This window comes from Cyprinus carpio, chromosome A6 (assembly GCF_018340385.1).
Source record: "Cyprinus carpio isolate SPL01 chromosome A6, ASM1834038v1, whole genome shotgun sequence".
Taxonomy (NCBI): Eukaryota; Metazoa; Chordata; class Actinopteri; order Cypriniformes; family Cyprinidae; genus Cyprinus; species Cyprinus carpio.
Window position 1 is genome coordinate 10,608,998 of NC_056577.1, and position 15,941 is coordinate 10,624,938.

A 15,941-nucleotide genomic window follows, 5' to 3' on the forward strand; every position below is an offset into this window, starting at 1 on the left:
CAATAGGACTGACAGGACAAAAACTACAAAGATGCATCTGCGGCTGGGCATAGATAACATCAGAGTAGGGTCTTAAAAGCCATCAGGGCAGGAAGAAGTGCCTGAGAGAGCTTAGCGAGGGGCCTCCATTGACCAATACTTCCTCAGAAGTAGGGGAAATCAGTCAGGTGAAGCCCAGTGGTGGTACAAACACCACAATCCACAGGGTATTAGAGCCCCAAACAAAGCCCAACTAGGCACAAACTTACCCCCACTGATTAACCCAGAAGCCACCCAGCCACAGCCAGCAGTAGAAAGGAAGATGGATGGAAGGAGACCTCAGATACTTTGGCCTAAATGCTGCCACAACGAGTGGGCAACCATTAACACAGATCTCATTCAGCTGCTAGAAGGCCTGAAATGAGATGTAGAAAGGAAACTGGAAAAGATGGGGGAGATTATCTACACCTATGGGGCACAAAGGTTTGGAGTGAAAAAGAAGAAGTGGAGTTCACGGAAGCTGGGAGGCGAGCCAAAATCCAGGGGACAACAAGAGATTGACAAACTTGTGAAAGAAAGGAGGAGCCTGAGAAAACAGTGGAAGAAGTAGGGCTGTGCAATTAATCGAAAAAAGATTCGATTTCGATTTTGGCCTCCAACGATTATGAAAATCCAATAATCAAGTATATTTATTCATGTTTTTAAAAGCGTGAAAGAGAACTTGCGCTGCTCCTCAGGAAGAGATATGTGCTCAGAGACAGAACAGAACACGGCCATTTAAAGTCATCTTTTAGCTCAAGGTGCGCGCCTAATCGGTCAGGTACATGCAAAAATGTGTCAAAATGCTGCACTTGGTGATTTATTCATGTATACCTTTGTCGGTCATGTAATAAATTAATGTATAGAGTTGAGAATGAAAATACTCATGTAAGAGTAATTTGGATCCATGCGGCTCTTAAAGTGACAGCGGGCTATATTTTATTTTACATTTGATTATTCATTTCTGCAGTAGGCTGAACGCTACATGAATCTTTTCATATAAACGGCAATAAATACAAAACTAAAGCCAAACTTAAACTGAAATGAGACATTACTAATAAATGGTATAGTGAATAAATGAAATAGTCATACTGCTTGAGACTTGCATTAAAAAAAACATTAAAGCACAGTTTGTTTAATTTGTATATTTTTATTCTATTGTATTTGTTCGTTTGCTTTTTTATTACTGACAGTTTAATTATTTTAATTATTTTGAGGACTTTTTGTTTGTTTGAAATTCTGCTGGTCTCTATAATGTAGATGTCATAGCAAGTCAAGTCAAGTCTGCTTTATTGTCAATTCTTCCATGTATGTTCAGTACATACATACAGAGAATTGAAATTGGATTACTCTCAGATAACACTAACATACAGATAACACTAACAGTAGAACATTAAATACAGATAATAAAATATAAAGTACAACTATACAAATATACAAATAGGTCATATAAAAAGAAAGATAAGTAAAGCAGCACAAGGCACATGGTAGATAGACTGCAAACCAGTGAAGTAAACAGTGCAGATATAAGGATTGTAACAACCATAATTACAGGAAATACATATTTGATATGTATCACAATCTTTAAATAAACCACTCATATAAAGTTTTGGTCATATGGCCCCCTCATAATCGTGTTAAATAATCGTGATTACAATATTGACCAAAATAATCGTGATTATAATTTTTGCCATAATCGAGCAGCCTTAGGAAGAAGGCTACTGAAGCAGAAAGGAAAGGCCTAGAGGTACTACAGGGCAATATCAAACATATCCTTGCAACGCTATAAAGAGCAGAAACCTTGAGAAAGCAAAGAAAAAAGAAGCAAACCAGGACAACAAAGTTAAGAGTGTGGTAAAGTGGGCAAGATCAGCATCAGCCAATGGACCCAACAGTATTCCATACAAGAACTACAAGAATGCCCCAGGAGTCTTGAGGTACCCTTGGAGATAATGATAGTAGCATGGAAAAAGCAGGTGATACCAAAAGCCTGGAGAAGGACTCGAGGGACTTTCATCCACAAGAAAAAAACATTCGGCAACTATTGGCCAGTTTCATCAAATTAGCCTCCTGAATGTGGAAGGTAAGATTTTCTTTAGCTTTGTAGCACAGAGATTGTCAGCATTCCTGAAGAACAACAACTTTGTCGACACCTCAGTGCAAAAGGCAGGCATAGGGGGCTTCTCAGGATGTTTGGAACATGCTAACATGATTTGGCCAATCAGCTCCAGGTTGTTAAGACTGCATCAGACAGCCAGCTGCTCAACCTCTTGTCTGTAAGCAGACTCATCGCCGTCCTGGATGAGACCGATGACTGTAGTGTCGTCTGCAAACTTCAGGAGCTTGACAGAGAGGTCTTTAGAGGGCAAGTCACTGGTGTACTGGGAGAAGAGCAGTGGTGGAGAGAACACATCCCATAGGGGCACCATTGTTGCTGGAGCAGCTGTTTGTCATGAATTTCCTCAGTCTCACTATCTGTTACCTATCTGTCAGAAAGATTCAAGATTCAAGATTTTTATTTGTCACATACACAATTATATAGAGCATATATAACCAGCAGTGAAATGTGAGTCAGGTCCACTCCATGGACAGTGCAATTATTAAAGAATACAACACAGATGAAAATATACATAAATAAAGCTATGAAAGAATGAAATAAAAGTAAACAATAAAAATATAAGAATAAAATATAAAATATATAAAGAGATGTATACTGTAGAATTAAATATATAGTAGAAAATAATGTGCATGAAAGTAAACTGTAGTCTTAAATATTATGATACACAGGAATGTACAAGAGGCAAATGTGCAAACAGGTTGACACTTTCAGTATGTCAATGTGAGGTAGTGAATGATGAATATCTTACTGATAAAGTGGATATTAAGTGGAGACATGAAGATGTTAGGAGGCTGGTTTTGAGTTTAGGAGCCTGATGGCCTGGGGGAAGAAACTCCTCCTAAGTCTCTCAGTTTTTTGACATCAGGCTACGGAAACGCTTACCAGATGGCAGCAAAGTGAAAAGATGGGTTACTGGGGTGAATGGAGTCCTTGATTATTTTAACAGCTCTCTGCTTTTGCAGCGTTTGAGGTAGATGTCCTGCAGAGAGTGGAGAGCAGACCCTGAGATGCGCTCAGCTAAGCGCACAACTCTCTGCAGGGCTTTGCAGTCATGACTGGAGCTGTTCCCATGCCACACTGATATACACTGAGGTACAGTCTTTGCCTGGCTTTATTAACCTGAGTTTGAATGTGTGTAGTCCAAGTCAGGTCCTCGGAGATGTTTACACCGATTTGCTACTGAAGCTGCTCACCCTCTCCACAGGCGTCCCCGCTGATCATAAGAGGAGTATAGGGCTGCTGCTGTCTCTTCCTGAAGTCAACAATCAGCTCTTTAATTTTGCTCACATTCATAGAGAGACAATTGTCCTGGCACCATGATGTAAGTTTCTCTACCTCGTCCAGGTATGCGGTCTCATTATTGTTGGAAATGAGGCCCAGAACCACAGTATCATCAGCAAATTTGATAATAGATGTGGAGCTGTGGGAAGACACGCAGTCATGTGTGTAGAGAGAGTAGAGCAGGGGACTCAGGAGCACAGCCCTGTGGAGCTCCTACGTTCAGGGTGATGGAGTTAGAGGTGAACTGGCCTACTTTCACCACTTGAGGTCTGCCGTTGAGGAAATCAAGAATCCAGTTGCATAGTGAAGAATTCAGGCCGAGGTCCATGAGTTTAGAAGCTAGCGTGATGGGGACTATAGTATTGAAAGCTGAGCTGTAGTCGATAAATAGCAGCCTTACATAGTTCCTGTTATTGCTGTCAATGTGTGTGAGAGAAGAGTGCAGGATGTAAGAGATGGCATCATCAGTGGATCTGTTGGGGCGATAAGCAAACTGAAGAGGGTCCAAAGTATCCGGGATGGAGGAGCAGATGAAGTTTTTAACCAGTCCCTCAAAGACCTTCATGACTATTGATGTGAGGGCAACTGGACGATAGTCATTCAGGCAAAAGGGGTTATTGTTCTTAGGCACAGGGATGATGACAGATTTTTTGAAGGAGGTGGGAACCACCGATGTAGCAAGAGACTCATTAAAAATGGATGTAAAAGCTGGTGATTCACTGACAGATAGAGCTAGGGACAGAGAGCTGGGTTAGTTTGATGTGGAGGACTGTTAGAATGATGGGGTTGAAAGCCAAACTAAAGTCCACAAACAGGATCCTCACATAAGTGCCAGTTTTGTCCAGATGTTGCAGGATGAAGTGCAGTCCCATGTTGACTTAATCATCCACAGACCTGTTTGCCTGGTAGGCAAACTGCAGGGAGTCCGATATGGGTCCAGTGATGTCCTTTAGATAAGCCAGGACCAGTTTTTCGAATGACTTCATGATGACAGACGTTGGAGCCACAGGTCTGTAGTCGTTAAGTCTTGAGTTTCTTTGGAACAGGGATGATGGTGGAGCATTTGAAGCAGGAAGGGACTTCACACAACTGCAGAGATCTGTTGAAGATCTGTAAAAAGGTGCAGGAGGTGTTAATGGTTGTGTAGGGAGATGGTCAGAATAGGTGTGGGGGTTTTCGAATCTACAATAAAACTCATTCAGGTCTTCAGCAAGTTGTTGATTTGCCTCATTGCTGGGGGATGGTGTCTTGTAATTTGTGATGGGTTTCAGACCTTTCCACACGGAAGCTGAGTCATTAGAATTGAAGTGAAATAAGTCTTGGTAGGAATGCATATATCCTCACAGAAACTAATATAGGATGTTACGGTCTCTGTGAGTTCGTCCAGATCGGTGGTAGCAGCCACAAAAACACTCCAATCAGTGAGGTCAAAACAGACTTTTAAAACCCACTCTGTTTCGTTGGTCCACCTTTTTACAGTCTTTACTACAGGTTTAGCAGATTTAAGTTTTTGCCTGTAGGTTGGTATAAGATGAACCAGGCAGTGATCAGTAAGTCTCAAAGCTGCCTGTGGGACAGAGTGATATGCACAGGGGTGCACATAAGTGATCCACAGGTCCGAATGTGCGACCAAAAAAAAAAAGCGCTATATAAATAAGTTCTGACAGCGCATTTGCGTACCGACATAGTTGACAGCTGTTAATACACAATTACCATTTTAGATCGACAAACTGTACTATATAAGATTTCTTTTCAAACTGAAAGCATAAATCTAGGCTATCCCATGCTGTTTTCAAAGCACAATGCAAAACTGTGACATTCACTGACGCTCTTTAATCAGCAGCAGTGCTAAATCTGGAAGCGCATATACTTACTTGCCGGCAACCTGCCAAAATTTATCCAAAGCGACTTAAAATTGGGGAATACCTAAAGCGATTCTTCTTAAAGAGGGAAACAAAGAAAGTAGTAGTAAATATTAGCATTTTATTTTTAAGTTTTCTATAAAATAATTGTATTTGTGTTTAATACTAGGCCTAGCTTTTATTTGTAATAATATAATCACACATTATTATTTAGTTTATTATTTTATTTAAAAAATAATAAAGTTCAATAATATTATAACTATTATTAATTGATTTTTTTTATAGTTATATTTAATGGGTCACGCTATATGCAGTGTGAGGACCAAACCAAATCTCCAGGTTCTTCTGTGAGAACCAGGCTGAAAAAATTATGTGCATCCCTGAATATGCATCCTTTATTGCTGTTTAACAGTGAGCTAGTATATTACTGTCTCTGGTGGGACATGTAACATGCTGTCTGTATTTTGGCAGTTCATGGGAAAGATTTGCTTTATTAAAGTCCCCGAGAATGATTAAAACAGAGTCTGGGTGTTGTTGCACTGTCTCTGTGATCCGATCAGCAAGTTTCTGTAAAGCTGAGCTCACATGTTCTTACGGAGGAATGTAAACACTCCCAAGAATGAACGAGTGGAACTCCCATGGCGAATAGAACGTCAAGGATCCCCACCCGATGACTGCAGTGAAGAATTGTACCGTCTTCATCTATCCATTTTACCATACTAGTCCTTTTCTTATTGTTCCCCAGTCATGCATAAAGCAATTGTAAATTCATGACTGATTATGGGGTATTGAGGCAAGGACCACGGACATGGATTAGGCCATGATCCTGGCTTCTTGCTGAACCAAAATCAGAGTGTTGCTGCATCTCGCTGTGCTCACAGCAAAGGAGAAATTTTTTTATGGTGCGTCTAAATGGTGCTGAATATTGGGATCATAACACCTAGTCCTATCATGCAAACTAATACTGTGCTACTGTCTATTATGATTTTTAAAATTACTTAAACAAGAAAAACACAAAACCACTGCTCTTAATTTATTTTTGTTTATTAAACAGTGATGATTTAATTGATGTGTAATGATTTGTTTTCATTTAATTTGTTAATATTTATTATATTTTTTAAAAATGCACACCTGACGGGCAACAAAAACTTCAGTCAGGGTGCTCAGCTAATGAAAACAGTAAAAAGAGGGAAAAGTTGGCACACCACTGCTCCAAAAGTACAAAAATAAATTATTTCTTGTTCTCACCACAGGTGACGTTTCAAGCCATATAGCTTTTCATCAGACAAGACTCAGGTATGACTATAAACTGCTACTGTACCTTTAAACTTCTACATTCTCTGATGAAGAACCACATTGCTTAAAACGTCACCTTTCCCCGAAACGTCACTTTTCCCTCTTTTTAATATTTATAATAGTAATAATAATAATAATAAATGTATACTAAAATATTAGATACTATATAGGCTAGTGTATATAGAGTATACAGTATTTTTATAATACTTTTTTATACTTAATATACGTTTTTTAATGCTTTATTAATTAATTAATTCAGTCCAATAATATATTTATATTGTTACAAAAAATTCTACTTTATTTTGGATCAGATAAACGCAGCCTTAAACTATTTTACTGACCGTATTGTAGGTTTTTATATTAAAGTGTATTCTTATTATATATTTTTATTTAGTATTGTATATTTATAGTATTTATATTAGTTTGCTCTGATATCGGAATAGTTGTCTCAAATTCTGAAATTTCACGGCTGGTATCAGCTCCTGAACTATTTGTATGTAATAAACCTAGCTCAAAACCCTAATCCTGTTTAGTAATGAGAATAAAGAGACTGAGAGCCTTAAATCAGCTCATGTTTAGAATAATAGCAATGGCGATGAAGACGGTGCCTCTAAGAGCTGGATTACTGTGTTATTAGATGTGTGGTTTGTGTTTGTGTGAGAGTATTGCATATGTAGATAGGATCTGAGAGCACAGGCAACTGAAAAGCATCTTTCTGAATATCTTTTCTTTATCTATGCCTCACTCTTTTCTAAAGCAATATTTGGCTGCTATTCAATACACACTCCACAGCACACATGGGATTTGACTAACCAAATGGATAAGGACAGTGAAACTCCCTCTATCTCTTGTAGCTTAATTTCATCTTTTTCTTCCATCTTTTAATTTGTTTTCACATTTCACAATTTTTTTAAATTGAAATTTATACATAATCTGAAAACTGATTAGGAAATTTACAAAATATCTTCATGGAACATGATCTTTACTTAATATCCTAATGATTTTTGGCATAAAAGAAAAATTGATAATTCTGACCCATACAATGTTTTTTTTTGTTTTTGGCTATTGCTAAAAATAAACCCCAGCGACTTAAAGTGCATATTCCAGTTTAGAGACCCCAGTGAGTCGATGTATAAAAAAATTATGTAGGAACTAGATTTTCTTTAAACTATACTTTAAAATACGCTATTAAGGCTTCTGGAGTCATTTTTGTGAGATAATTTTACTTCCACATCTGAAAACCGCCAAAACCAGAAGTGACGTAACGAGAGGGAGTGCGATCCATAGGAAAACAATGGATCGCAATGACAGTTTGGATGCTGAGGAAATTTTAAGTGTTTATTTACACTTATGACAGACCACAGATACAATTATGAGCCTGCTATGTGGCCAGGAGAGCAGGGACAGGCCAGAATTAGACAGAACAACGGTTAAAGAAGACAAATTGATTTGTGTGAGGAGAACATGGCAGGTGTCTTGGTTCGAGACCAGTGTTAGCTTACAGATATACACACGTTAGCCAACGATATGTAATCAGGCAATAGCAAAGCTAGTATTGGTCGTCTATGAGTATTGATACTTACCAGTAACAGGAACTAATCAGCGTGGGTCAGGCGTGTCACACTAGTTAATATCTGACTCTAACATTACATGATATAGCGGTTTCTCATCACTGCAGGAGAGAAAGAGAAATAAACACGTTTTCGTTTCATTATGTGTGGGAAATGTGAGGCCATGGTCACAGCTGAGGAAAGTCAGTGCTGCAGGGAGTTAGATGCATACTGGGTCTTAGTGGAGATTGGAGAATGTGACCCCCACACTTGCTGTGCAGCGTCTGACTCTGCACCCGTATGTGCTACAGACAGCCTATATATGCACTTCAAACCGGAGCATGGACCTCTCCAGGCCAGCAGACACATGTGTTTAGGGCAGAGATAATTTATTATTCTGAGCTAAATACTTGTATGTATAAATACATAGTAAATATTCTGAGCTAAATACTTGTATGTATAAATACACAGTAAAAGATTTGAATATTAAAAACATCTGAATTTTTTTCAATTACAAGCTGCCTCTATTTAGGTCACAACTACCTGTAAGTCATACTTTTTGATGCCATTGGTATAAGACATTTGGACAGCATACAGGCAAGTTGTCCGCTGGGCCTATGGCATTCTGAGCAGGCACATCAGGAAGGCCTTACCTGCATGTGTTGTGTCAGCCATTATTAGACAGTTTCCAGAGGAAGGAGGACTTTATAAAGGTTTTGTATGGCCCCATTTTGGTGACAATCAGTAAAAAATAATCACAATCACAAATTGTCTTACTGCATAAAAATTTGTTTATGAAGTTTACATCAGATAAATATCAAGCAGATCTACATTTATGGTTAATTGAATTCAGTTTTATTTATACAGCACTAAATCAACAAATATTATTTTCTAGCACTTTTAATACCTAACTCAAAACACAACATTGCAACTGTTAATATATACAGGTGCATCTCAATAAATTAGAATGTTGTGGAAAAGTTCATTTATTTCAGTAATTCAACTCAAATTGTGAAACTCGTGAATTAAATAAATTCTTCTAAGTCTTTGGCTCTTTTAATTGTGATGATTTTGGCTCACATTTAACAAAAACCCACCAATTCACTATCTCAACAAATTAGAATATGGTGACATGCCAATGGCTACAATCATGGGGAAGACTGCTGATCTGACAGTTGTCCAGAAGTCAATCATTGACACCCTTTACAAGGAGGGAAAGCCACAAACATTCATTGCCAAAGAAGCTGGCTGTTCACAGAGTGCTGTATCCAAGCATGTTAACAGTAAGTTGAGTGGAAGGGAAAAGTGTGGAAGTAAAAAACGATGCACAACCAACCGAGAGAACTGCAGCTAATAAGGATTGTCAAGCAAAACCGATTCAAGAATTTGACTGAACTTCCCAAGGAAAGGACTGAGGCTGGGGTCAAGGCATCAAGAGCCACCACACACAGACGTGTCAAGGAATTTGGCTACAGTTGTCGTATTCTTCTTGTTAAGCCACTCCTGAACCACAGACAACATTAGAGGCTTCTTACCTGGGCTAAGGAGAAGAAGAACTGGACTGTTTCCCAGTGGTCCAAAGTCCTCTTTTCAGATGAGAGCAAATTTTGTATTTCATTTGGAAACCAAGGTCCTAGAGTCTGGAGGAAGGGTGGAGAAGCTCATAGCCCAAGTTGCTTGAAGTCCAGTGTTAAGTTTCCACAGTCTGTGATGATTTGGAGTGCAATGTCATCTGCTGGTGTTGGACCATTGTGTTTTTTGAAAACCAAAGTCACTGCACCCGTTTACCAAGAAATTTTGGAGCACTTCATGCTTCCTTCTGCTGACCAGCTTTTTAAAGATTTGGCACCGGCCCACACTGCCAAAAGCACCAAGAGTTGGTTAAATGATCATGGTGTTTGTGTGCTTGACTGGCCAGCAAACTCACCAGACCTGAAGCCCATAGAGAATCTGTGGGGTATTTTCAAGAGGAAAATGAGAAACAAGAGACCAAAAAATGCAGATGAGCTGAAGGCCACTGTCAAAGAAACCTGGGCTTCCATACCACCTCAGCAGTGCCACAAGCTGATCACCATGCCAAACTGAGGCAGTAATTAAAGCAAAAGGAGCCCCTAGCAAGTATTGAGTACATGTACAGTAAATGAACATACTTTCCAGAAGGCCAACAATTCACTAAAAATGTTTTTTTATTGGTCTTATGAAGTATTCAGTTTTTTTTTTGAGATAGTGAATCGGTGGGTTTTTGTTAAATGTGAGCCAAAATCATCACAATTAAAAGAACCAAAGACATGAATTACTTCAGTCTGTGTGCATTGAATTTATTTAATACACAAGTTTCACAATTTGAGTTGAATTACTACAAATAAATGAATTTTTCCACGACATTCTAATTTATTGAGATGCACCTGTATAACTAATGTGTTGTTAACGTGTGTGAAATCATGAATGCTGTGCTAGATACACAACAGCCTCATCTTGTTGATCCTCTGGAGGGATCTGGAAAGAGGAGCAGGTGTAGTGGAGGACAGTGCTGTGTTCTCGTAGAGCCTGTGGTGACCTGCAGTATTCCTTTCTCAGACTCCATGAGGCCTGATGCATATGCTGGGAGAAGCAAGCAAAAGTTTAGATCACATTCACTGCTGACCATGCTTTTCCACATGGCCTTCATCACATCTGCATCTCCATTAGGAGCGGAAGCTCTAAAAAAACAAGACTTACGGTGCACAGTTGAGCGGTTTTTGAGAACTGTCAAGGAAACAGTCACTTTTTCTTCTAAATTTGTGCCCTCACAACTTGTAATACATTTTTCAAATCCTGCATTAATGGTTCATATGGTATTTTCATACAAGGTTATATATTAATTAGAATTTTTAACCTGCAATATGCACTTTAAGACTGGTTTTGTGGTCCAGGGTCACATATATTTCACAGTTCAAGGCAGAGTGCTATATTGTGTGTTAAGCAGTTGTACACTATGAAGGCATTGACCTGAGAACAGGTGTTTAGAGAAGAATGAGATGCCCAAGGTCCTTTGTTGAAGAGCTTCTTTGATTTCTGAAGCTCTGGGACTGGCACACCCTTTTGTTAGAGGAAATTCAAGTGTTCTTGAGTTGTTCAGCTGTTTCATTTTCCAGCTGCCATTTTGAGGGACATCTGCTGAAAACGAGAGTGAAACCAAAGCTCCCATAGCATCTCTTGATCTGATACAGTCTGCAACAGTGATGCACAGAAATTTCAGCAACGAAAATATTCAACCGGAACAGCAATAAATGAATTTTCGGTTTTAGCCAAAATGGTTTTGGTACAACCATTATGTTAACAAATATTTAGTACAAAGGTTAGGTTAAACGATGCTTGATATGACCTTTGTGGCCTTTAAAGTATGCATCCTTCAAAGGATGCAGCCCCTTAAATGGGACACAGCTATTTCCATAGCTTGTTAGTTAGCTAGAAAAAAATATCTCTAGTTTTTTGCTAAATATATGCACTACATTATATTTATTATATTTTTATTTAACCTGTTAGTCATGTCTTCATTATTTTATGTGCTTGAATAAATCTGTAAAAAGCAAGTCTTCATTGCAGCCATCATTTAAATATCTATATTTCAGCAGTGAATTGGAGTAGATACATAATTACATCTTTAACAGGTTGATATAAAAAATGCATTATGTTAAGTTTAAATGTTTGTATAACTCAACAGTTTTAGTTTTCGGCTAAAAATACTTAAAGAAAAGATGTCGTATCTTGCCACAGATGAATTTGACAGGGATTATTTTATAGTTTCAGTCATGATTCACTATGTCTGACTCTGAACTAAGCATGTGTGTAAACTGATGGCCATGGTACTTGTGTCATAATATCATTTGAAATCATCTGCTTAGCCCTGCCTTTCCTATAGTCAGTCATTAGCGCAATATTTAGTGGTAATGGAGATTGATTTTTAACCACTCCACCTCAATATGAATGCTTTTAAAAATGGGATTTTGGATCCATAATCGTGTTACATAACCAGATTATGAATTTAGACAATGTGGCTTTATGAGCTTAGCGCCATGGTTAAGTAACAGGGATATATCGTTGCATTGTAAGCACTGAATGTCCTCTATTTACCCAGACCCCATGTGTTAGGAAGGCTTTTATTATGACTGAGTCCTGTTTGACAGGTGAGTGTCAGAGCAAACAAAAAATGTTTTCCTCTCTGCACTCATGGCGAGTTTCTCTTTCAACACCACACAAGGGATGGAAAGATCCTGGGGGAGACCTGCATTTTTATTAAAGAGGAGATATTATGCCTTGCTGTTTAAAATGCTGGCCGTCGGGCAGTCATTGTAATTGTTTCAGCCAGTGTTGACACATGTGACAGCTTTATCTGTGAGTTGACAAGTTTCCCTACTCCACTGGGGATGGGTGAGAGTGGAACATGGAGATCTGGCAGCAGTTTTGAATGATGGCTGCTGTGTTTGTTTGCTCTTAAACTTCTAAAGTAGCTGTTTATAGCTATACCTGAGGCTTGCTGCTTCTTGTGAGCTGTCGTTTTGTATCTGAATCTAAGTGTAGTTAAAAAGACCTGTGATTTGTGTTGATACAAGCAGCCTACCATTTAAAGACACTTGCATTTCGTCATTTTGTGCTTGCAGTATGAATGAGGTAACCTGCTGTCAGTGATAAAGCAGGCAAGGGGCTGTTTAACGATGAAGTGGCAAGTGTTTGTGTACAGTATCATGAAGTGTTCGCTGTTCCCTGCTGACTGGCATTCAGCTAGCATGTGCATTTCTGTGTGACAGCTGTCAGAGTGATTGGACGACAGCATACTGAGCATACTGTCCCTGGAGCAGGAAGCAGCACTGTCATAGTCCAATAAAGCCTCTTTCACCGACACACTCCCTCACACTCTTACTTACACACACTCTTGAAATGACACTTGAAAATGATGCAGTGTTTTCATTTATGCAGCTTCAACAAAAAAACGGTTAGAAACTCTTTGAGCTGAAAGATGAATCCAATAAATGCATGTCTAAGTAAATGTTCTTTAAATGCAGCCTATGTTGATTTTATAAGAATAAGGATGTTTGAGAAATGCTTTAGCATACAGCAGTGTATAGAAAAATATATATTTTTACATTATTATTATTATACATTATTATACATTATTTTCTTATGCTATGCAAAGAATCAATCTAGGATCAGAAAAATTATGTTTTTGTGGCGATTTGAAATTTTTAACACTAGAAGATAGTTCAGTGTAAACTGCCATGCAAACATACTTTAGAATACTCTAGAGGTGTAACTCGTATAGTTTTGAATGGAGAAAACTGCAACGCTCATTATGGCCGCTCTATTCAAGGAAACCCCACCTTCTGAATAAATTAGCCAATCGCTAATCATTAAAGTCATTGTGTCACTGCAAGTCCCGGTTGCTATAGAAACAGGCAGCTTTCTGGAGCATGTTTTGGAGACATGCGCTAACTACTGGAGCTTTGTATTTTCAGCTTGTATTTCAAAGGGACTTTGCTATAGTCTTGTTACTAGGCATGATTATAATTTATGAGTTCCAACTTCCATTCAATTTTTTTTTTTTTTTTTTTTTTTTTTTATGCAGTAAAATAATCCTTTGCTAGAAGATAAATTCATAGAAGAAGTAACACTATTTGATATTTAGGTGATGTTGCTTAGTAATTTAAAAGTATGTTACAAACTCCAGACTAAAGGTCACAAAAATCTTAATGTTGATATAATGGACTTTTTTTCTTTAAACAGATAGTTAACCCACAAATGAAGATTGACATTTACTTACTCTCAAACTTTTCAATCGTTTACCTTAAACTTGCATGCTTGATGCACAAGAACAAGTGAGGTTTTTATTCTTGCGTATCAAGCATGCATTTTCGGGCTTCATTCACATATGGATAACTTTTATAATGTCTTTTAACCATACTTTTTGAAGCTTGAATATATTGATCTTGTAGACCTTCAATGGATTTACAAAAATTAGAGAATATTAAAAATATCTTCATTTGTTTTCCAAAGATGAAAACAATTCTTTGGAACATGAGGGTGATTAAATGATGACAGGATTTTCATTTTTTGGTGAACTATTGCTTTAAAGCTATATTTCCTTTTCTCTTGTTTTCTCCTTCTTTTACTTGTAGTCATTTTGTGGGATATTATGAACATATTTTTGTTCACTTTCTTCTTTTCCTTCAATATCTGTCTCTCTTTCTCTCTCCTTCAGTGTATCTGCTGAATAATTTACTTTGTTTTAAGATGGGAACGTAAAAAGGAGAGGCTTTAAAAGCTGTTTGTTTGTGGGTAGTGTGTAAATGTAGCCCTTCTGTTGTGTGTGTGTGTGTGTGTGTGTGTGAGTGAGAGAGAGAGAGAGAGAGAGAGAGAGAGAGAGAGAGAGAGAGAGAGAGAGAGAGAGAGAGAGAGAGAGAGAGACTCACACATTTAGAGCTGTTCGTTTAGAAACCGGCAGGTTTGCTGGGCTTTTGATCCGTCCTGTCACTCCTGCGGTTCCAGCTCGGCGTCTAGAGATAAAATGTCCAGACCAAAGCTGCATGCTAGTGTTCACAAGAGGAAGACTGTCTACATTGGTGTTCAGGAGTCCAGGATATCCTTCAGCCTACATTAAAAAGTTATTCGGCTTGACTCCTGACAATCTGCTGTTTTTATGGCATTTATGCACTTTTTTGTAGACGAGGATTCTATGATAGATGATAGACAAGGATTCTAATTTCTTCTTTTATTTATATTGCAGAGGGACTCCATGAAAGATGTCAGAGGAGGCGATTGTTATTGCCAAGTGGGACTATACGGCACAGCAAGACCAGGAACTTGACATTAGGAAAAATGAGCGCTTGTGGCTCCTCGATGACTCAAAAACGTGGTGGCATGTACGAAATGCATCCAACAGAACAGGTTTCGTTCCTTCTAATTATGTCGAACGCAAGAACAGTCTAAAGAAAGGCTCTCTGGTGAAAAATCTCAAAGATACACTTGGTAAGAGACTTATATATTATGATTTCTTTTTATAAAGGGGTTATCCAGTAATGTCTGGATGATGGCTGTGTAAGATTTTGTAATATCCTGAAATAATAACAAATAAGAATGTCCGGTTTAAAGCACATGGTTAGAAATACTCTTATTCGTGTCAGATTCTCTGGATTCATGTCAGTTTCTTTTGGTTTTGAAAAACTATTTTCAAGGATACTAAACATTTTAAATGAAACGTAATATTTTCTTTTCAGTTTAAATAAATGCGAATGTACACATCTAATCATTATATTCCAAAATATGCACTGCGATTTAAAAGTAAGAAATGTATATTTTTATTCCATATGGCTACATCACAATTGATCATAAGTGACAGTACACACATTTATAATATTACAAAAGATTTCTATTTAAAAAAATAAACTGTGTTCCTTTGAACAAAAATATTAAGCAGCACAACATTGAAAACCATCAATATTGATTAAACTAAGACTTTATCTTAGCACCAAATCATCATATTAGAATGATTTATAGAAAACATTTGTCTTAAATATTTCACATTATTGTGTTTTTTTACTGTCTTTTTAATCAAATAAATGCAGCCTTGGTTAGCACTTCTTTCAAAAACATTAACAAATCTTACTGACCACAAACTTTTAAACGGTAGTGTATTTTCCAAGGTAAAATACTTTTTTTATTTATTTTTTTATTACGGATTTAATAAATTATTAATATCATTATCAGAAATATCAGCTAAACTTACCCTGACATGAAAAGGTTAATATTTAAAAAGATTTATTGACCTTGACATGCAGTCAT

General features: G+C 37.7%; 1 protein-coding gene across 2 annotated transcripts in view; it reads left to right on the plus strand.

Annotated features, from left to right (window-relative positions):
* nck2b (NCK adaptor protein 2b) overlaps positions 1-15,941 on the plus strand; it is a 47,777-nt gene that overhangs the window by 17,724 nt on the left and 14,112 nt on the right. Inside the window, exons 1-2 of one of the 2 annotated variants that reach the window (XM_042757995.1) lie at positions 14,604-14,763; positions 14,887-15,128. In XM_042757995.1, the coding sequence (XP_042613929.1) occupies positions 14,903-15,128 (226 nt within the window). In that variant the 5' untranslated portion in view covers positions 14,604-14,763; positions 14,887-14,902. Of the gene's footprint in view, positions 1-14,603; positions 14,764-14,886; positions 15,129-15,941 lie in introns of those variants that run through there. The other variant, XM_042757994.1, reaches the window with a different exon arrangement.